At 40.5% G+C, this 24229-nt stretch overlaps 1 protein-coding gene across 1 annotated transcript; it reads left to right on the top strand.

Moving 5' to 3' along the window:
• The first annotated feature begins 8704 nt into the window (after window positions 1-8704).
• On the top strand, window positions 8705-24229 carry LOC109401790 (methionine synthase reductase-like). The gene is made up of 3 exons (XM_029854198.2): window positions 8705-8881; window positions 22777-23172; window positions 23318-24229. Exons 1-3 carry the CDS (start codon window positions 8780-8782, stop codon window positions 24170-24172), a joined length of 1353 nt encoding a protein of 450 aa, XP_029710058.2. The 5' UTR covers window positions 8705-8779; the 3' UTR covers window positions 24173-24229.

Below are 24229 nucleotides of genomic sequence, written 5' to 3'. Positions count from 1 at the left end.
AGAAGCAGCTTGCCACAACAGCTGGCCAATCAACTTGAAATTCCTTTAGGAACTATTGCTGAGATTTCACCAGTAGTGATACACCATTCAGAAACTTCTAGTATAATCCACCAGGAAGTTTTGTTGAGATTTCTCAAGCAATGTCTGCTGAGAATCCTCCAGGAATTCTAAATGGGCTTTCGAGAGGAATTTCTAGAGCAATACCAGGTGAAAATGTTTGAGAAATGCCAGCAAGAATTCCTTGAGAAATTCTAGTAGGAATTTCGACGGGTACTCTTAGAAAAAAATCTTAAGGAATCCTTGAAGAAATCTATGAATGAATCGCAAGAAGAATTTCTATAGAATACCTTGGAGAAATCCCTGGAGGAATCCTTGAAGGTATCACCAGTATCACAGAAGAAATATGTATTAAAATATGTTTAAAAATCTTTGGGAAAACTCCAAGAGGAATGATACCTGATGGGCTTCTGTAGGCGTTTCCTGCGATTTTTCATCCCATGCTAAATGAATGGAATTTCAAAGTCGAGCCAATTTTCTCCGATTTATCGTAATTTTTCTAATTATCGTAATTTTTCTAATTATCGTAATTTTTCTAATTATCGTACAAATAATCTTGGAGAAGTTCCTGAAAGCTTGAAGTTGTAAAAAAAATTTGATATGCTAAATAAGTTCAAAATCAACAGAGTAGTCACTTGCAGTTATTTGCGTCTGGACCCCTCAATTTTTCTTACCTTACTAATAGGACTATTTTGCTGGGACTCCTCCAGTAATTTCTTCTGTATTTTTTTCATGGGTTTTTCTTGAGAATATATTACGAACTACTGCTGGAATTGTTCCGGGACTGCTACTGAGATTTCTCTAGACATTACAGGCAAGGTATCCACCAGGATTTTTTCTGGGTTTGCCATGCAATATCTGCATAGAATCCTCCAGGATTTCCTGCAGGACTTTTAAGAGCAATAATAATATTTATTGGAGATATTCCATGGAAATCTCAATAAGAATTTCCAAAGAAATTCTGGAAGGTGTTTTTGGAATCCCTGCTGTTTACTGGATGTATGACAATAGGAACTCCTAGAGGAATCCTCGGAGAAGAATTCCAGGAAAAAATCCTGGTGGGATCCTCAGAGAAATCTTCAGAGGAACCCCAGCACTCATCCCGGCAATAATTGCTGCGGAAATCTTTTGAGAATTCCTCTAAGTATTCCTCCAGGAATGCCTGATGAGATTCTGCTAGAAATTTCTGCTAAGACTCTTCCCTCGGGAAAGAATGTTCTACAGTTTATTCAAGAACTCATCCAGAAATAGTTCTGATAATTGTTTTAGAGATTTCTTCAATGATTCCTCTAGGAATTCCTTTCGGATTATCTCCATGAATTATTGCAGGGATTTCACAAGCATTTCCAGATGGTAATTTTGCAGTTATTGCTCTCAAGACTCCCCTAGGAATGGCTGAATAATTTCCGCCGGTAATTGCTTGAGGAATCCCGGCAAGACTTTCTAGAAGTTTCCCACCACAAATTCCTCGAGAAATCAGGATCAATTTCAACATAATTCCTCAAAAGAATCTGAAGATGATTTCCAATACGAAAACGAACAGGAATTCCGGAAACAATCCCTGAAACAACATTCTTGGAAGAATCGCAAGAGAAATTTTGAAGTAATTCCTGGGAAAAATCTGTGGGTGAATTTCCGGAGGAAACCATAGAGAAGTTACAGTAGTTGTTGCTGTATGAATCCTATCAAGAATGATTCGATGAATCCCAACAAGAATGTCAAGAGTTGATCCCAGAGGAATTCTTGGATAAATTCCAAGAGAGAGGAACGACGGATTTGTGGAGAAAACCCTGCAGGCATTTTTGGGGAAATTTGAAGTGACATTTGTGGCGGAACGTTAAAAAACCTGTAAAAATCACAAAAGGAACTTCTGTAGAAATTCACATGGTCTGGGCACTCCTAGAGTTTTTTTTTCTAAAAGAGGTCCTGAACGAATTCTTGGAGAAATGCACAGAAAAATACAAAGAGGAACTCTTGGGGGAATCCAAGGAAAAGCCGTTTGAGAAATCCTATTGGAATTCTTCCACAAATTCATGATGGGATTTCTCTAGAAATTCTTGCTGAGATTGCCCCAGAGGTTTCTTCAAAGATTATTGTAGATATGGGGCCAGGCACAAATTACGTTACGCTTTTAGGGAGAGGGGGGTTTGCAGAGCGTGACGACCCATACAAATAATGGTGAGGTTTCATACAAAATATGTGTCATAGGGGGGGGGCTGTGTAGTTGAAAAAGATCGATTTTTGCGTGACATAATTTGTGTATCACCCCTATGCTGCATGTAGCATTCCTTTTGTGATTTCTGAGAGATTTTTCAAGGATACCTTAAGAAATATCTCTTGCAACATTATTGCTAGGAATAGGATTCATTCAGATATTCCTACTATGTTTTTCACGAATACTTACTGTAATTTATCAAACAATATCAGCTGAGATTCTTCAGTAACTGCTCTTTAGGAGTTCACTTAGAATTCCTGGTAGATTACCAGCAGGAATTGGCCGAGAAATTCCAACAAGACTTCCTGATGTTTTTTTTTAGAAATTCCTGAATGTATCCCGGAAGCGTTCCTTGAGTAGTCCCAGAAATAATTCATGAAGCACATCACATAAGTGGAACTCTGGCTCAAAAAGTTGATGCCTTTCCGACTTCGTACACTGGTATACAGGGCATCGAAATGTCAAATGCATTATAACATTAAAGTGTCTCGAGTATTCCAGACTCGTTATATAACATTATTGCCACACTATTTTTCAGCATGTATACCATTTTTCTTTGCTGTGAAGTAAAACAAAGACCTCATAGATCTAGACTGGCAGCACGTGGATATCTAAAATAGGACATAAATTGTAATAAAACTTTGTAAACTCAAGTCGAAAGTACGTTTCATGGCTTTAAATATAAAGGGAGATCGATATGTGGAGCGTGGATGTTAGGGATGTAGTACCAGTAGTACCGGTACCGAAAATATCGATATTACCGACCAATTATTGGTACCGAAATACCGGTACTGACTGAACCTTGGTACCGGTACTTTCGATACTGAAAAGTCTCTCTCGAAGTGTTGAAATCCGGTCATTAGTATAGCTAATATACAATGGTAATAAACGAAAACAATTGAAACTAAGTACTTTGATAAACAAACGTTTCTTATATGCAACCTTTCTGCGAATCCAGGATATCATAGCAATGATTGGTTGAATTTCGTTGAATTTTGGATATGGATTTATAAAATAATAAAAATGGTTAGATAAGGGTTTCTCGTTAAACCTTGTGTTTCGTGTTTCTTGTCTTTAGAATCCGTTTATACCGTTGATACCATCACAAAGCAAAAATCAGATAAATCTTCTTCTGTCTATCTGGTTTTAGTACATGCAAAGTTGTTCCTGTTTTATTTTGGACAGACCAAGATACTGTCTTTCACACTGCGCAGAAACTTAACAATTGTGTGAAGAATTAGTTTAGATCACGAATAAAAATGAATTAAAAAAAACTAAACAATAAATCATTTTTTTCTCATTTCTTTCTATATATATATTTTTTTTCTATCCTTATGTTTTGTTTATTTCAGATTTTTTTTTATTATATATTATGACACTTTTGAAAACCGGAATTTACAAATGTCTTATAAATTGAAAATTTTCTGTACAAAACAGATTACTCTTCATTTTGGTAAAAAAAAATCCAGTACCGGTATTTTACCGATACTACCGGTATACTGTAAGCCCCAGTAGTAGACCCTCTGAAGAAACGCCCCTAGAACGCCTTCGAAATCCAAGAAACACTCCTGGAACATCTATAACTCCTTGAAAACCCTAGGAACTTCCCGAAATCCCATTAAATTCCCTGGATGGCCATGGAACGCCCCTAGTACCTCCTTAACCCTATAAAACACTTCTGGAATGCCCCTGGGACCCCTTCAATCCTCTTGAACACCCCTGGAACGCCTCTGGAATTCCTTGAAAACCTCTTAAACGCCTCTGAAACCTTCTGAAACCCATGGAACACTCCTGCAACGCCGGTAAAATTCAAGTGTGTACAGTAGACGATCGATAACTACAACATGTTAACGTTTTTATCCAATTGATTTCGATAACTGCAACAACTGCCACATAAAAAACTCAAGCCTACACACGGTGTGCCGCAAATGTAAACAAATCGACCTTTTTACATATTATTTTGCATATAAATATTGTACGTGGATTTGCTAACTGAACACGACGAATCAGAACTGTCGTTTTTGGAATCGCCGTTGGAATCGTCGTTCGATTGCAGAGCGAGACAGCAACCAAACTGACACATCGCTTTGACATATTTAACGTAGGAGCAACACGTGCGTGAGATTCTCTCTCTCGGTTGGTGTGGTTTGTTTTGATTCAATCTGACATTTCTTTTATGCTGCTCATGCTGCCGATGCTGCCAGCTGATGGTGGCAAGGATGGAGGAGCATAGTCGGAGGGGTGCTCCAATGCTTTTTCGGAAGAATTCGTCGAGATAAATAGTTTTCGTTATAAAAAATATGGAAAATTCTAGTTTAAAAGTTCAGCATTAAACTTTTCAATGCGTGTTACATATATTATTTTACAGAGAATCAGTCTAGAGGCAGGGATGGCATGTCACGCAGAAACTGTGCCCATTTTCGCTCATCTTTCACTGAACTTCTCAGTTTCATTTTTCTTACAAAAGAGCGAGAGAAAAAACGCTCAATGAAATGTACATAATTTCTCTCACGCAGAGTTTTTGTGCGGGTGATTAGAGTGCTGCGTGAGAGCAATGAGAGCTCGCAGATCATAATCCCAGTGCGCAATTTCTGCGCGCACGCAGAAAAAACAGAACTCAGTGCACACGCAGTGTGTTCAAAGGGGTCAGTTTTGTTTGAGCATTTGGTGAACCGAAAGCATGCCAGTGAGTCCAAAACCCGCTAAGGGGCATCAAATCTATAGACACTATAGATTCCATAGACTCGCGGAGACATGGTTGAGCAATACGATTTTAGTGTGTTTTACCGTGAATTTAGAGTGTACCGAGCGAATATGACGTCACGCAATCCATTGTCGCTATTGAAATCGTGACGTCATGCTCGTTTGGCTACACGAACTGACAGTTCGTTTGGCTACAGTTGTCTTAGCCTTCGCGAGTCTATGGAATCTATAGTGTCTATAATCAAATCCTGTGATATCAGAGACAAGCAGACGTCTTAAGCTGGTCAAGAACTTACAGTTGATGGATATTTTGGTTCCAAATTCCACCAAAAGGCTGTGCTAGTGAGCTAACAAATTTTGTTTTTCAAATATATCAGGAAAATTTGCAAAAAAATGCAACGAAATTTCAATCTCATATATCTCATGATCCTGATTACTTAGAGAGTTGGTGTCTTCGGCAAAGTTGTTTGGCTGGACAAGGACTAATCGATAATAAAACTTAAGATTCAAAATTCCACCGCTAGGCGGTGCTAGTGAGTTAGCAAATTATGTTTTTCATATATATCAGGAAAATTTGCAAAAAAATGCAACTAGCGCCGCCTAGCTGCAGAAACTTAAACCAAACGGTAATTATTCTGAAAGCCCTTGATCTACCAAACAATTTTGCCGAAGACACCATCTTTCTGAAGAATCAGAATGCTGAGATATGTGAAATGTAAAATTTGTAGGCTCTCTTGCGCCGCCTAGCGGTGAAATCACGAATCATACGGCCCATATTCTGAAAGCCCTTGACCAGCTGAACTACTTTGCCGAAGAAACCAACTCTCCAAGTAATCAGGATTCTGAGATATATGGGATGGCGGTAAACGCACGGGTATTCAGCATGACCATGCTGAGGGTGACGGGTTCGATTCCCGGTCGGTCCAGGATCTTTTCGTAAAGGAAATTTCCTTGACTTCCTTGGGCATAGAGTATCTTCGTGCCTGCCACACGATATACACATGCAAAATGGTCATTGGCAGAGGAAGCTCTCAGTTAATAACTGTGGAAGTGCTCATAGAACACTAAGCTGAGAAGCAGGCTTTGTCCTAATGAGGACGTTACGCCAAGAAGAAGAAGAAGAAGAAGGGATGGAAATTTTGTCAGTGTTGCATCTGCTTGTCTAAGATATCCAGGCCCCTGGCATGAATGAAATAGGGAATCGCGCCACTTGGGCGGTGGCTTCTATTTTCGTCTGTTTTCCACTATAACTCAGTCAAATTTGAACCAATTGACACAATTTTTGGAATGCAGTGAGATAGGTATAGTATCTACCCGTGTACAACATTTCAAGTCAATTGGTTCAAAATTGACTGAGCTATAGTGGAAAACAGACGAATATAGAAGCCACCGCCCAAGTAGCGCGATACCCTATATCGTAGCCAACATCTAACGGCCTTATACTCATATTCGTGCAAATTGAAATGAGCGTGTTATCAACAAACGCAGCTTTTGTTTGATGTTGTGAGCCACACACGAAATCACATTCACAATGCGTGTTTGTTGGGTTGCTTTATTCAACTAATCGCATGCTCCTCTTACCGTACATTAATATTAAAGCCAGTTTGAAGTGTTTTGTGATCATAACAGATGGAAAAAATGATTTCAAAAACTTATCAACAAACCAAAATAAACGTTAAACAAAAAAATGTTGATGTTTTCGCATTTGACAGTGGGCGCTATTTATTAGCGCCCAGGACATCCTGTCTACCATGATTCCAATGCATTGATATAGGCCGTGTCAGGGGCCTGAAGATATCACATAAATCACAGACAAATAGATATGTGACACTAACGAAATTTCAATCTCATATATCTCATGATCCTGATTACTTAGAGAGTTGGTGTCTTCGGCAAAGTTGTTTGGCTGGTCAAGGACTAACCGTTAATAAGACTTGAGATCAAAATTCCACCGTTAGGCGGCGCTAGAGAGCAAACAAATTTTAAATTTCGCATATCTCAGCATCCTGATTTTGTAGAAAGATGGTGTCTTCGGCAATATTGTTTGGTAGATCATGGGCTTTCAGAATAATTACCGTTTGGTTCAAGTTTCTGCAGCTAGGCGGCGCTAGTTGCAATTTTTTGCAAATTTTCCTGATATATATGAAAAATAAAATTTGTTAACTCACTAGCACCGCCTAGCGGTGGAATTTTGAATCTTAAGTTTTATTATCGGTTAGTCCTTGACCAGCCAAACAACTTTGCCGAAGACACCAACTCTCTAAGTAATCAGGATCATGAGATATATGAGATTGAAATTTCGTTAGTGTAACATCTATTTGTCTGTGATTTATGCGATATCTTAGACAAGCAAATGCATTTGCTACTAGGCGGCGTAATAGTACTTGCATACTCCCTGTGGTACACACAGTATTGCACTGGAAGCACGACTGAGTGCGCACTCAACGAATTTTTGTGTGCACATTTTCTGTGCGCACAAAATGTGCACGCAGAAACTGAAAAACATACTTGTTCTATCATTTCTATTTCATTCATGCCAGGGGCCTGGTTGCAGTTATCGAATTTTATTCGGTAAGTGAAACGTAAACATGTTACACTTATCGAACGTCTACTGTACATCGTCAAACATTCATGCATGGTATGAATACTAGATACAGTATAAGGTTCGAAATCACTGTATTACTTCAATATGATATCCTGGAGTTGGATTTGATAACAAAAACTTTTAAGAAAATGCTACTTATCAGTAAAATATACGATTTATTAAAAGAAGGCTATCATTTCCTTAAGCCATTGCCTACATTTAGGCGTTATTCGCGGTTTGGAGGATTTTATTCCTAAAATAATTAAAAAAGTACACAACTTGTAAGAATTTGGACAACATATTCGAAATCAGCGACCCCGAATTATGTAAGCAAGGGTACTTTCAACACAAACGAACATTGATCACTGACATGATCAATGTTACCCCAAATCAACAAAATCAAAAATTAGATTAAAAAGCCTGTTTAAACATATTTTAAAATTTTACAAAACTTTTTCGAGTAGTTTAACACATACTCAAAGGGCCAGTACTTGTTTTAAAAATATAAAACATGTATCGTTTGCTTAAACAAGAGAATTATTCAAGAAAGATCGAAAATTCTGATCAATGTTACCCCGGATTACAGTACTAATTAATACAGTAGACGTTCGATAACTGCAACATGTTTACGTTTCACTTACCGAATGAAATTCGATAACTGCAACAACTGACAGACGTCACATAACTGTCAGTTGTTGCAGAATGCAACCAATGTGCATTCGAAAAACATCGCATTGCAACAAAAGTGCATGCGAAAAACATCGCATCGCTGTTGACATTTCATTTTGACGGATAGCGGTGCGATAACTGCAAAATTGTTGCACTTAGCGGACTTTCAGTTAAAAAGCATTGCAGTTAAAGCGTTTGCACCGAGCGAACGTCTACTATAGTGAATTTCTTCTCAAATATTGGTCATCATTTGTTCCAGTGTTTTACTAACACATACACGAATGAAAACATCGCATACATTTTGTTTTCATCTGGGGGAAGATTCAAAAATTACGTCCATCGTTTTTCGGGATTTCTAGACCCCCCCCTCCCCACTCTGTCACGCAATTTCCCTATACCCAATACACGTACTGTCACACTTTTCTAGACCCCCCCCCCCCAAATGTTGGACGTAATTTTTGAACGTTCCCTGGTTGTTTTGGTTTGATTTGTTGATCGGGCAAATTTGTGAACAACGTGTTGTTCTTTACTTAAATATTTTAAGTTTTACCATGTCCTTGAACGACATTCTTAAGCGGTATTCCAATGTCGCGATAAAACTACCACCGGCTCCTCTGTCATTTATCAAAACATTGGAAATAAACGATAACCAGGTAGGTGTTCATAAGTATCGAGTTTCAAAATAAAGCTCATCTGTTACTTTTTGTCATCATTTTGCTTCTCCTGATTCAATTTAACTAATCTTCCAACATAAGAGCTGAAGCAGTAACAGAAGCTGACAAATTTATTATCGTTTTATCGTGCATTTGAAGAGCTCTACAAGCAGAGAGCAAGTCGCCTAGAGGATATCTTCGGAAGTACAACAAGTTTAAAAATCTTAAAATCAACTAACTCTCTAAGAGCACCTTAGGATGGGCTTCTTTCGTCTTACAGAGGGTTTATGGTTGAATTGATGTCGTTATGCAGATCAAATCGGTTTATGTTTGGTTTTGAAGAACACATGTTGAAGAATTCTGAAACTGAAAATAAATTCAAGGAAGGAATTCTGAAAAGATTTAAGGTAAAATCATGGGCAGAATTGCGAAATCTCAACACTAGACCACCAGCACAGAGTATAAACATCCAAGTTCATATTCAAAACTGTGTATTAAACCTGTTCACTTTGAAACTTTTTTCTCCGATTCTCCGTGACACATCAAATTATCAATCCACATGTAAAACCAAGTCTTAAGTCCAAAATTGAGCCAAATTGATGAAAATTTAAAGGTGTATCAAATCGATTTTGTGTTTTTTAGCCGTTTTCGCAGAAATTTACTCAGAAATTTACAAAATTGCTCCGAAAAAATGCCGGAGATACCGTTAGGATATAGTTAGAACAATACTCTACAACTTTGCCGAAGACACTACGGTGTTTAAATTGCGTATTTCGAAGTTATTCAACAATTTTAGTTTAAAAATCACGAAAAAACACGTTATTTTTTCGACTTTACATATAAAAGTCATGTAATTTTACATTGTTTTAAGTGACTAAATTATTTAGCGATTACTCCTTTGTGTAACGAACTTTCGTCCATACATCGTTTTTGTGTAGGAATTCGTTTTCATTGACTAATTATCAAAAGTATGTCTCGTTGATACTAAAAATCGCACAGAGTTACCAGCACGAATTAAAACAAAGTTACCCATGATTAAGACGTCATGCCATCGTATTCTAATGTCTTTTGATTTAAGTATCAGAAATGGTGCAGATGGTAAGGCTCAAGCCTGCGGATCAGAAGGTCCCAGGTTCAAGCTCAAATACATGATAAACTATTTTTTCTTTCTTTGTAGTAGTTAAGATGATGAATTTGCCATTACTTACACGCAATCTCCCAAATAATAATGATCGGGACCTGCCAATTAAGCCCATTCCAGGACTAGCTAGATATTTAGTTTATACTTGTTGACAATAAATCGTGTCGACGACATCAGCTGGGCGAAATATTGAGCATCTGTTTGATAATGATCAATTTAGCTAAAACATTTCAATACGATGATGGAACTGCTTCTGGATGCAACATTTTACAGACAACTGTGGGTGCAGCTTACTTGTTATCTATCTACCCACAAATCAGCACAACTACACGATGAAGGGAAACTTCATTCTTACTATGCACTCTACGGTTTCGAAACAATGCTATGATGCCAAAATGCAATGAGATGCAGTGCGTAGTTTCATCAACTTATAGCAGGATCGAGACGCAAAAAATGCTATTCCAGGACTCAAACCTTGAATCTTCGAGTCCACAATCTCATGCTCAACCAACTGCACCAAATTTAAACTGATGCAGATGAGACAAAGAAGTGTAATGACGTTTAAATCATGGGTAACTTTGTTTTATTTTATGCTGGCAACTTTGTACAATTTTTAGTATCAACGTGACAAACTTTTGATAATAAGTCAATGAAAACGAGTTTCTACACTAAAATGATGTATGGACGAAATGTTCGTAACACAAAGGAGCAATACCTCATAAAATTAGTCACTTAAAACAAAGTAAAATTACATGACTTTTACATGAAAAATCGTAAAAATATTGTATTTTTTGTGATTTTTTAACGAAAATTGCTGAATAAATTTGAAATACGCAATTTAAACACCGTAGTGTCTTCGGCAAAGTTGTAGAGTATTGTTCTAACTATATTTTAACGGTATTTTCGGTACCTTTCTGGTGCAATTTTCTGGATATCCCTTTCGTGACGAACCAGCACAATTGTACTTTTGAGCAGTAACATGTTTGCATTTTTTTTTCATGTGTTTAGACTTTGTTTTAAGTGATGTAAACTGTTTCCATAATTCAGCCATCACTTGTACCTGCATGTGTGTAAATAAACTTTTGTTTACGTTGCCTGTGGGATTTACCACAACAAGGTAAACAAAAAGTGGACAAAAACCGTAAAACATGTAAAAGTTTTATCTATCGCATATTTGTTATTTCCGATTTATAAAGGCAATCAAAGCTAGAAATCGAAAGATAAAGAGCAGTTCTTTCAAATGAGGAAAAATAATTGTTGGTTTGTTGGGAAATCTAAGAGTTCTGGAGATCCAAAGTTGAGCAATTTGTATGAAGATTTTACTTTTTTGTGCTCCGTCCCGAAAGGGATATTGAAGTACATTTTCGAGAAAATGCTCGAAAAAACACAAAATCGATTTGATACACCTCTAAACCTTTATCAATTTGGCTATTTTTGGACTGAAGCCTTGTTTTTGCATGTGGATTGATAATTTGATGTGACATGGGCAGGTGAAAAAAAAGTGAACAGGTCTACTGTGTATGGAACTTAACGGTCATATAGTTTGTGGAATTTATACTGATTGAACTCCTGAATGTTTTTGACGTAGGACTACGTCTCTGTTTTCTATACCCGGTGTCATTTCAAAATTTATGAACCCAAGAGCGTTACGTTTGAGTGAAAGATTTTAAACGCTCACAGTATCTTTCCCACTGAACAAAATGATAAACAAATCCCGTTATCCGAGAGATGAAACTCCCACGTTCAATTTGTAATATTCGGTGAACCTAAAAATCATTGATAAATAGTTGAAAAGTTGTTTTAAAGTCAGACATTGAAATCGCTGAAATCTATAAATATGGGTAGCGGACAAATTTTCTCGTTCAGTCTACCAACGCTCTCTGATTGGTGCACATCGTGCGGTGGAGCTACGACGCAGGAAGGAATGCGATCATGCGAGAGCTGATTGTCAGTTCCATTTCGACCACCGTCGAGGAGAGAGCAGTTCGCAGTTCGTTGATTTCGTTGGAACAACCAACAAAGGTGAATGTCACCTCCAGCTGAGCAGCGGCACATCAACCCAGCGACGACGCTCGACTATCGATAGCACCAGGAATCGCATCCAGGGGAACAAGCGGTGGGCCAGTTTTCGACGGCATCCATCATTCAGCGCGGAGAAAACCGCGCGTGGCATGATGCATTCATTTCATTTCCTTCCTAAAATCGTCCATTATTCAAACGGTTCTTTTCAGGACCATCGAAAATGAGAGAGTTAATTAGATAAATTTCCTCCGTCGATCGAGGAAAGTTTTAGTGAAAGCAAATAGTGATAAATTGAATGCTTGGTGGTTGTTCAGCTACGGTGAAGCCGGTCATAAATCTCATCTACGGCAGCAAGCGGCGGGCAAATTCGCGACGGCGTCCAGCATTCAGCGCAGATAAATCCCACAAGCATTGCGTGGCGGAGTGAAATAATGCAAATTATTTGCCCATCATACGTCCCGGTCCTTTTCAGGACCATCGAAACTGTTTCCATAAGAGTTATGATTCGGATAATTTTCCTCCATCGTTCGAGAAAAGTGTGGTGCAACCAAAAAGTGAAAGATTGAATGCTTCATGGCTCAGCAACAGTTACGAAGCCGGTCACTAATGATTCCAACTGGAATTTAGTAACGCATTTTCCTATTAAGACCATTTTGAGTGAAACATTGTTTAATTCTAACATTTTTCGAATTAACATTTTGGTAACTTCATCCGTTCAAAGAAAATTTACTCATTTCTGGGTTGATTAATCGTTTGGTGCGTCTGGGTGCGTGCAGGCGGGGCATGCAAACGAAATAAACTGGAAGCCAGCCAAATGGGAGGAGTTCCATCTGCTAATCTAGGGGTATAAAAGCTTTGTTCTCTGTTTTCTTTCGTCAGGATTCATCATTCGAGTCTGAGTGTTTGCCCCGAGCAGACGTGTGGATTTTTTCTCGAGCGCGACGAAAAGTGAACGCGAAGTGCGAAGAAAGAGAAGAGAAGAAGTGAAAAGTATGGAGCTTGAGTTCGTGGCCGGTGGCGCTACCGGTTCATGGAAAGAAGTGAAGGGGACGAAACGGAGGAAGAAGAACGCCGGCGATCCCAGTTTGGCGTCGGAAAGCGTGACATCGGAGAACAGATTCTCCGATCTCGAGGAAGATTTCGGTGATTCGGACACCGCACAGCAGCCACGCAAGCAAGCGAAAGTGAAACCGTCGGCAAGCCTGCCGAAAAAAGCCAAGTTGCCTCCGCTGGTGGTGGTCAACTTCAACTTCCACAAGCTACAACCGCTAGTGGAAAAGTTGGGCGTCAAGCCAATCTTCAAGATAAGCGGCATCGGCACTAAAATCCTGTGCAAAACTGAGGATGAGTTCCTGCTAGTGGAGAACCTTCTCAAGCAGTGCAAACTGGAGTATTTCACCCACGACAAACCGGGTGAAAAACCTTTCAAGGCTATTGTTCGTGGTCTACCCGGTGTGACCAGCGAGTCGCTGAAAAAGCAGCTTCTCGTGGAGCATCAGCTGCAGGCACTCGAGGTCCGCGAGATAAAGCGACAGGAGGACTCGAGGTACAGGGACACCATGTACCTCATCTACTTCCAGCGCGGTTCCGTCACGCTGAAGCAACTCAGAGATATCCGCACCATCTCCAACATCCAGGTGACTTGGGATGCGCACCGTTCCAGGCACGACGTCACTATGTGCATGAACTGTCTCCACTTTGGGCACGGCACCCGACACTGCCATCGGGCCAGCCGGTGCAACCGTTGTGGTGCCGCTCACTCTACCGAAAAATGCCCCGCAGAAGAAGAATCTGATCCTCGCTGTGCCAACTGCGGCGGAAAGCATCCGGCGTCCGACAAAACGTGTGGGAAACGAGCTGAATTCCTCAAGATTCGACGACAAGCTACCGTCGGCAATCAACCAGGGCGTCGAGCCGATCGACGTTCGCATTTCTCGTCTGCGAATTACGAATCAAACTTCCCACCCTTGAACCCAAACCAAATCGAACCTCCAAAGATGCCAACCGGCATTCCGCCGGGCTTCCAGCGTACGTCCAGTTCAAAACCTCCCCCGACAGCGTGGCACTCGGAAGCGCCCTCAAGCACGCTTCACAGCAGCGCGGAACTGATGGCGATTTTCGTCGAAATGACCAATGCTCTTCGTGGCTGCAAATCAAAATTCGAGCAGATCCAGGTGCTCGGTACGTTCGTCATCCAGTATGGGTTCTAAGCCACTGAAGGTGATGAACTGGAATGCTTGCTCTATCAGAGCAAAAAAGATCGAACTCTCCTCCTTTCTACACGAGCAACACATCGACATCGGACTAATTACCGAAACTCACCTCAAGCCCAAGGACAACTTTAGCCTACAAGGATATTCCACCATCCGCCTCGACCGCCCTCGCTCAAACGGTGGCGGTGTCTGCATCATCATCAAACACGGTATTCGGTTCTTCGTACTCCCCCACCTCGCTACCTCCACCATCGAAGCGCTTGGAGTGGAAATCGAAAGCCCTACTGGCAACATCCGATTCATCGCTGCCTACTGTCCGCGGCAGTGCAAGGACCATGATGGATCTTCCTCTAGCTTCAAAAACGACCTAGCCAAGCTGACAAGGTGCAACACGAAAACCGTCGTCGGTGGAGACCTTAACGCCCGGCATGAAGCTTGGAAAAATTCCAAACGAAATCGCAACGGATGCCTACTATTCGACGATGCTCAACTGGGCCACTACACGGTTGAGTTCCCCGACGAGCCCACGTTCATCTCTCCAGCCGGTGTACCAAGTACATTGGACCTGTTCCTTGCAAACTGCTGTATCTCCAAGCCAACAACTGTAAACGACCTGAGCTCGGATCACAACCCCGTGGTCTGTCTGATCAATTCAAGCGCTTCCCAGACTCCGACGCGCTTTCGCAAAGACTACCGCAGCGTCAACTGGGTGGCGTTTCGACGTGTGGTGGACGACTTGGTGGAAGAAAATCCACCGCTCAACAGCACCGAAGATATCGACACAGCGTTGGTGGACCTCCAGAGAGCGATCGACACGGCGGATGAGGCATGCGTTCGACGCCTACAAACTAAGGGTGAGTACCTACAAATCGACCCGCACACCAAATACCTCATCCAAGCACGAAACAGTTGCCGACGCCAGTTTCAGCGCAGCGGGGACCTTAATAAGAAGCACCAGATGTACATGCTCAACAGACTAATCAAAGATCGATTGGAGTCTCTTCGAAATGAAAATTTTGGAAGAGTTCTTCAAGGCCTCGATAAAAGATCCAAACCTTTTTGGAAAGTCTGCAAAGTTTTGAAGAACAAACCTAAACCTGTCCCCCCATTGAAACTCGATGAAAAAATTTTGGTCACCTCCGCCGAGAAACTTTCTGCCATCGGAAGTCACTTTGTTCGCTCTCACAATCTGGGTAGCACCATGTCAAGTCCCCTTGAACAGGAGGTTGCCCAAAGTATTCAAAACACCGACTGCTCCCCCTCGGATGTTCCCGAGGAGAAGAAAGTCTCGACTGAGGAAATCTCGAATGCGCTAAAGAGTCTGAAGAACATGAAGGCCCCCGGTTTCGACGGAGTCTTCAATCTCGTCCTCAAAAACTTGTCGACCAAGGTTCAAGCCATCCTAGCCTCCATATTCAACCGATGTCTGGAACTAAGCTACTTTCCTAGCTGCTGGAAGATCGCAAAGGTCATTCCTATCCTCAAGCCAGGCAAGGACCCATCCTCCCCAAGCAGCTACCGCCCCATCAGTCTCCTCGCCTCGATTAGCAAGCTATTCGAGCGAATAATACTGGATAGGCTCCTCGAGAACATCAACTCGAACGACGTGCTGCCTCCTGAACAGTTCGGCTTCAGGCGGGGCCACTCTACAGTGCATCAGCTCAAGCGGATGGTGAACTGCATCAACAACAACAAGGCCGTCTCCAAGTCAACAGCGATGGCCCTCCTCGACGTAGAGAAGGCCTTCGACAATGTTTGGCACGAAGGCCTTATCTATAAGCTAAATATTTTCAATGTTCCTCTGTATCTAACAAAGATAATCCGTAACTACCTTCAAAACAGGACGTTCAGGGTGTCGCTGGAAGGTTCAGTGTCTGATAGTTACGCCATCCCGGCGGGAGTCCCACAAGGCAGCTTGCTGGGACCAATCCTGTATAGCATCTTCACCTCGGACCTACCACAGCTACCGGATGGATGTGTACTTTCGCTGTTTGCGGATGACACATCCATTGCGGTAAAGGGTAGATCTCCTCGAGAATTAACAAATAAACTCCAGCGATGCCTTAACGTTCTGGTAGAGTACATGTCAAAATGGAAGATTAAGATCAACTCTACCAAAACTCAAGCGATAATGTTTCTTTATAAGCAATCAGAACGACTCAAACCTGCAAACAATTGCAAAATTATCATCGAAAATAATATGATCGATTGGTCTAAGGAAGTAATTTTACTCGGTGTAACTTTAGATGAAAAATTGTTATTCAGGTCTCACACAGAGAAAACCAAGAACAAATGCTTATTACTTCTAAAATGTTTATACCCCCTAATAAACCGAAAGTCAAAACTTTGTATTGAGAATAAACTGGCAGTATATAAGCAAATTGTAGCCCCAGTAATTGAATATGCTATACCTGTCTGGGAAACCTGTGCAATGACACACAAAAGAAAAATTCAAATAGTCCAAAATAAATTTTTAAGGTTAATTCTAAATGCATCTAGGTTTACCAGAATTGATGATCTTCATGAACAAGCAAAAATTGACAAAATTTGTGATCGTATTAACAAACACAGTGAAAAGTTTAGAGAAAAAACACAAATATCAAATTATGAGTTAATCAGGAACTTATATTTTTTGTAAATAGTAGTATAAGTGTGTATAAAGTGTATATAGTAGATTTAAGTTGTAAATTTTGTAAATAGTAGTATGTAAGTTTTTAAAACAACACTGGCTTTAGCCAACAAAACAATTAGTTAAGCACTTGTTTAACAAAACTACATAGCATCCAATCAAAATGACTCAAAGAAGAAAAACGTAAGTTGTATCTCTTAACCAAAACTGTAACACAGAATGTAAAAATTTGACAGAAATAAATGGTATCTATCTAATATTTCTTTCGTCAGTTTCGTTGGAACAATCAAGGAGGATGGAGGTGGATGTCACTTCCACAGCTGGCAGCTGCACATCAACTGCGTCGACTCTCGGTTGTTAGTACCAGGAATCTCATCCACTGAGCACAGCAGCAAGCGGCGGACCAGTTTTCGGAGGCACCTAGCATTGAGCGCGGAGAAAACCAACACGCATTGCGTGGCATGATGAATTCATCAAAACTGTCCATTATTCCAACGGTCCTTTTCAGGACCACAGAAAGTCTTTCCTAAAGAGTTAAGAATAAGTATACCTCCATCGATCGAGAATAGTGTTGTAACCGAAAAGTGGAAGACAGCTCCGTTTGTCAGCAAGAGTGAAGTCAACTACTAATTTTATTCACGGCAGTAAGCAGCAGGTCAGTTTTCGGTGGCCCAGCATTAAGCGCGGAGAAAACCAACATGCATTGCTTGGCATGGTGAATTCATAACCAAACGATTCTTATCAGGACCACCGAAAATGATAACTCATGAGCTATAAATCGGATAATTTTCATCAATCGATCGAGAAAAGTGTAGTGGAACCAAATAGTAAAGATTGAATACTCGTGCCTCAGCAACAGTGAAGCCGGTTACTAAATCTTATCCACGGTAGCAAGCGACGGGGCAATTTTCGACGGTATCCGGCATTCAGAGCGGAGAAATCCAACACACATTGCGTGAAATGGTGAATTAATGTAGTTTTCTTTCTTAAATCGTCCAGGTTCCTTAAACAGGATTCATTCCATCGGTCAGGAAAACCGTGATGCAACCAAAAAGTGAAAGAATGAATGCTTGGTGCTCTTTTCGATGAAAATTTACTCATTTCTGGGTTGATTAATCAATTGAAGCGTCTGGGTGCATGTAGGCGGGGCATGCAAACGAAATAAACTGGAAACCAGCCAAATGGGAGGAGCTTCATCTGCTAATCCAGAGGTATAAAAGCTGTGCCCTCTGTTTTCTTACGTCATTTTCGTTGGATCAATCAAGGAGGGTGGAGGTGGATACAGCTGGCAGCTGCACATCAAGTGCGTCGACTCTCGGCTGTTAGTACACGCAATTTCATCCACTGAGCACGGCATCAAGCGGTAGATGAGTTTTAGAAGGCACCTAGCATTGAGCGCGGCGAAAACCAACACATATTGCGTGGCAGGAAGAATTCATCAAAATCGTCCATTATTCAAACGGTCCTTTTCAGGACCAACGAAAATGTTCCCGAAAGAGTTATGAATCGGATAATTATAGCGCATTTAGTTCACCACTGGACTCTCGCACTAGTTTTCACGAGTGCGAAAACGCAAATAAAAGTGCGCGATTGCATCCAATCAACATGGTGTCTTCAGAGCACAAGAGCAGAGCACAAGACATCTATTTGATTTGATGCAATCGCGCAGTTTTATTTACGTTTTTACGTTTTCGCACTTAGGGAACGTCCATAAATTACGTCACGTTTTGAGGGGGGGAGGGGGTGTTCGGCAAAGTGTGACGACCCATACTAAAATTTTAGAGGCCTCATACAAAAAGTGTGATATAGGGGGAAGGGGGGTTGAAAATAGTCAAATTTTGTGTGACGTAATTTATGGACGTTCCCTTATGAAGACTCAGTGCGCAGTCCAGTGGTGAACTAAATGCGGTATATTTTATTCCATCGATCAGGAAAAAGGTAGTGTAAGCGCAAAGTGATAGGGTATTGTACCATTTGGGCAGGTGTGCCTATTTGGGCACTTGCCGCTATAACTAAGTCAATATCAAACCGATTGATTTGAGTTTTTGTTCAGGGTTAGATACTGTACGTGCCTAACTCTATACAAAATTTCAAATCAATCAGTTTGATATTGTCTTAGTTATAGCGGCAAGTGCCCAAAATAGGTACACCTGCCCAAATGGTCTCTCTCTCTCTTCTTGGCGTAACGTCCTCACTGGGACAAAGCCTGCTTCTCAGCTTAGTGTTCTATGAGCACTTCCACAGTTATTAACTGAGAGCTTCCTCTGCCAATGACCATTTTGCATGTGTATATCGTGTGGCAGGCACGAAGATACTCTATGCCCAAGAAAGTCAAGGAAATTTCCTTTACGAAAAGATCCTGGACCGACCGGGAATCGAACCCGTCACCCTCAGCATGGTCATGCTGAATACCCGTGCGTTTACCGCCTCGGCTATATTGCCCAAATGGTACAAGACCCTATATTGAATGCTTGGTGGCGAAGCAACAGCGAAGTCAAACACTAATCGTTCAACCCGAAATTTAGCAACGCATTATTTTATCGGGACAATTTTGCGAGAAACATTGATACATTCTAATATTTATCAATTTAAAATAAGTGTTACCATTCAATACTTCTGGAATGCCAGCAAATGGGAAGTACTTCACCAGCTAATCTAGGGGCATAAAAGCTGTTTCCTCTGTTTTCTTTCGTCATTTTCGTTGGATCAGTCAAGGGGAGAGGATGTCATCCCCGCACCGACTCTCGGCTATCTAGCACTAGCTGATAGAACCATGAATCTCATCCACGGCAGCAAGCGGCGGGCCAGTTTTTCGGTGGCATCCTGCATTTAGTGCGAATAAAACCAACACCCATTGGTGAACGGTTCTTTTCAGGATTACCAAAAATTATTCCTCAAGAGTTATGAGTTGGATATAATGAGAAGCAACAGACTGAAAGCCTAGCAACAGTATAGCCGGCTCGACCACTAATTGTTCTACTCAGAAGTATACAACGTATTGCCGAATCCAGAACTTTTCACGAGATACTCCAAAATGATCTAACGTTTCGTTTTCCAAACATTACTTTTGCGACCCCCTAGTCTGTCGTCACCTCACTTTGCGTGGAACAATTAAAGCGTGCCTGCAAACGGTTGGGGTTATATCGTCGGTTTCCTGCAATAGGGGCACAACTCAAAAAATGTGAATTTTCAGAATAAGCGTTTGAAAATTGGCAATCATGAAGCACCTCCTGCAAATTCACTTATTTCTCTCATCATTTGACAAAAGTAAACAAATTTTGATTGTTGTATCATTGAAAGGAGCTGAAGGACTATCTGTTTCATGAATTTTTGACAACTATTTTTCAACGACTATTGAAAAAGTTGACTGATTTTGAGTTGTGCCCTTACTGCGGAAAATTGGTGAAAATGCCCAAATCTCGCGTTTCACAACGAATTTTGGAACGGGTCTTTGTGAGATGAAATTTTACATAGTTTTTCATCATTTGCCATCAAAATCTCAAAAATGACAAAGTTTGAGTTGTGCCCCTATTGCAGGAAACCGACGATATCGCGAAACGATGTTTGGGAAGCTATGATCTATAACGTCATTCAATATTCTACTAATTTTATCCGTTCTATAAAAAATCTTTTAAAGAACGGTTGAATGAACAACCAATACCATCAAAATTAAATAATTCTTGAATTAGTCAACAGATACTTATGAATAGGTTCAGCGAAAGTGATAACATTACAATTTTACTCTACACATCAATCCGCCCATTTGAATTTTGCCAGCGTCTGTAAAAAAATATATTGTATAGGCTTTTTCATGTGACAAGTCCGTGTATTTAGAAGAACACTGTCATTGACCCGAAAAATCGGAATTTCGTTCTAGCCTTTGTCCTACGTCAATATTGCGGTTATGTCTCATACATTACCCACCCCTAGTTTTTTTTTCTTGATTTGGAGATGTCATTGTCATTGTAAATCCTGCGATTTTTTCTTAAAAATTTTAACTCAAGTTTTGAGCACATTTCTGTATAGTTTTTGAAAACTATACAAATTTTATATAATTTGGGCTAATTTTTCAATTATTTACATTTCAAATTCATCTTTTTTTTTAACGTAATCCTTCGGAAGCAGTTCACCAGCCGTGCACGGAACATGTCGTCCAGTAAGACACTGTTGCGTACTGACTCAGAAGGTTACGGTAGAAGGTGTGAAAGTTTCGGTTTTGTCATATGGTCGATTTTGCATTTGTTTTTTTTTTTGTCATGTCAAGGTTTAAAAAATGTTATTGTTCATATTTATGCTGTGCCCTCTCTCTCTTCTTGGCGTAACGTCCTCCTGGGACAAAGCCTGCTTCTCAGCTTAGTGTTCTATGAGCAGCACTTCCACAGTTATTAACTGAGAGCTTCCTCTGCCAATGACCATTTTGCATGTGTATATCGTGTGGCAGGCACGAAGATACTCTATGCCCAAGGAAGTCAAGGAAATTTTCTTTACGAAAAGATCCTGGACCGACCGGGAATCGAACCCGTCACCCTCAGCATGGTCCTGCTGAATACCCGTGCGTTTACCGCCTCGGCTATATGGGCCCTATAATTCAGTAATCTTTGGTGTGCCTTTGATATGTTAGATAGTCGATGTGTTTGTTATGTCCATTTTCGTCGATCCTCATTTTAGTATTGTTTTTATTATCTTTGAAAGTTGTCTTTCGTCCACATCCCTAGCACTATCAGCTTAAAGAAAACCTTTCATTCACTCAGTCGAAAAATGTATAAATATCTAATTTGTCATAAATAGTCTACGTTAGTCAAAGTCGAAGTAGTCAGTTTTTGTCGATTTCGTCTTGATCACACGTTAGCTTCGAATCTATAAGCAAGCACTGTTAACTGCTGCACTTCCCACTATTAGTTTCTTAGTTATTTTAAATTGATATTGAAAATTATAGAGAAAATTGAATCACGAGAGCACATCAAATGTTGAGAACTATGTATTAGCAAATTGAATACGCGAGATACGACTAATTATTTCATATTTGAATTAAATTTGTATATGTATAGTGTAGTAGGTATTTGTTAAAATTAATCGAATAGTGGGAAGCCTAGAAAACAGTTCGAAGTCTGCTGAGACAAAAAAGATTCCGAGACTCGTCATAAAACACAAAAATTTGCATTATGATTCACAACGACTCTCGAATCCTTCCCAGACTCAATCGACCGAAACTGTTTTCTGGGTATAGAAACTACTAGGCCCCAGCAGGTCCCTCCTGTTTATCGAGCATTTCTGATAAATCAGCCATACTCCATCTGTAGCAGCCGATTCGCAACGAACCGTTGGAGGCGCATTAAAGTGTTAAAGGTGATATTTTCATTACAAGAATTACAGTTAATATCCTTCACTTTTATACCGTCGAACCCTGTGATCTTGGCCAGGGACATTTCCAATTCATCCTGAAAAAAAAAACCTGGGAAACTCAGGGAATTTTATTTTGTCTTATGAGCAGACACCCTGATATAAAGTATCTTCATGCCTACCACATGTTCTTCTTCTTCTTCTTGGCGAAACGTTTTTACTAGTACAAAGCCTGCTTCTCAGTTTGAGCATAGTTATTAACTGAGAGCTTCCTCTGCAAATGCCCGTTTGCTTGTGTATATTATTAGCTTAGATTGTAGCCTCTATAGGCTACATGATATACATATTGGCAAAGGAATCTCTTAGTTTAAGACTGTGAAAATGATAATATGTAGGTAGAGCACTAAACTGAGAAGGCAGCTTTGCCTTTAGTAGGGATGCTAGGTCAAAGAGAAAAAGAGAAGAAAGAAATTCAAATTTAAAATCGCTACAAAGACAAAAACAAAGCAAGAAAATTGCTATTTTTATTAATTTTGTTTATCTATTCCAGGAATCACTAAATGAATCAAACCATTTGCAAATAAATTGTAGTCAACCTTTTGAAGCAACTAAGGTATACGAATATGCAATTGATGACTACCGCATTCTTGCTCATGGTGAAGATATCAAATCCGTGTACGATTTGACGTTGACGACAAAAGCCCAAATCGACCATTTGTACGAGCCAGGGGACACCGTGGGAATATTGACAAGCAATTTCGACAGCGACGTGAATGATTTACTGAAACACTTGGAATTGGAGTCGTCGGGCAGTTTGAGCTTACGAGTTACTGTAGATCCTTCAACAAAGAAAAAAGCAGCAAAACTTCCACCACACGTGCCATCCACGATACAGATCACAAAACTGTTCAAAGAATGCCTGGATCTGAGAGCGATTCCCAAAAAGGTAACTATTTGAATTCCACATTTCTTGACTTTAAACAATAATGAAGATTTGGGCTCTCGATCCATTACCTAATTTTTTTTCAACAGAGTGTACGCTTTAATTTTTTCAACAGAGTGTAAGCATATTTTTCAATAAATAATTTCAGCTATTCCTTCGAGCTCTGCTGGACCACACCACTGATGATGCAGAAAAGCAATTCATCTCTTTGCTCTGCAGTAAAGATGGTCACGCTTACGATGACATCATCCTAGAGCCCAGGATGGGCCTCGTCGCGTTGATCAAGCATATCCCTAGCTGCAAACCACCCTTATCTGTTTTGATCGAACACCTACCAAGGCTGATGCCTCGACCATATTCCATCGCAAATTATCACGACGGTCCAGGCCAAGTGGGCAGCTTGAGAATAATTTTCTCACTGAACGAGGAATCACCAGGATTGACAACGACAATGTTGAAGGAGCACTGCATAAGCAAAAATCCAGTATTTCTGTATTTTCGGAAATCGACGCGGTTTGCCTACGCAGACGAGGATATGAAAAGTGACGTGGTTATGATTGGAGCTGGTACAGGAGTAGCTCCATATCTAAGTTTCTTGGAGAAACGACGCAAATCGTCGAATCCTAGCTCGCTGGGTAACGCATGGCTTTTCGCAGGATTTCGATATGAACATTCCAGCTATATTTGCCGCGAAGAACTGGAACGATACACTCGAGATTTAGTTTTGAACAATCTCTCTGTGGCCTTTTCGCGGGACAGAGAGACCAAATTCCCACATGTTCAGGATCTGCTGGAAGACAATAAGGAAGCATTAGTGCGGCTGCTCTGCGAATCCAGTTGTAAGTTTTACGTCTGTGGTGATGGCAAGCTGATGTTGCCTCAAATAGAACGTAAGTTCGCAGAGATAATCAGCACCGTACAGGGCATAGGTCAAGGAGAGGCGGAAGAGTTTCTTGGAGAACTGAAAAAGCCTGACAGATATGTGGAAGATATTTGGTTGTGAGTTGAGTACATGTATTTAGTTGAAAGAAATATAATTGATATACATATGTATACAGGA

The sequence above is a fragment of the Aedes albopictus genome, chromosome 3 (assembly GCF_035046485.1).
Source record: "Aedes albopictus strain Foshan chromosome 3, AalbF5, whole genome shotgun sequence".
NCBI classification, from domain to species: Eukaryota; Metazoa; Arthropoda; class Insecta; order Diptera; family Culicidae; genus Aedes; species Aedes albopictus.
Note: the sequence above shows the minus strand (reverse complement) of the source record. Positions and strands in the feature narration are given on the sequence as shown.

Bases quoted from the DNA above. Each gene is read 5' to 3' on its own strand.
- LOC109401790 (XM_029854198.2), top strand. From the start codon at position 8,780: ATGTCCTTGAACGACATTCTTAAGCGGTATTCCAATGTCGCGATAAAA. The intron at 8,882-22,776 runs GTAGGTGTTCAT...TATCTATTCCAG, and splicing joins TGGAAATAAACGATAACCAG to GAATCACTAAATGAATCAAA. The intron at 23,173-23,317 runs GTAACTATTTGA...AAATAATTTCAG, and splicing joins TGAGAGCGATTCCCAAAAAG to CTATTCCTTCGAGCTCTGCT.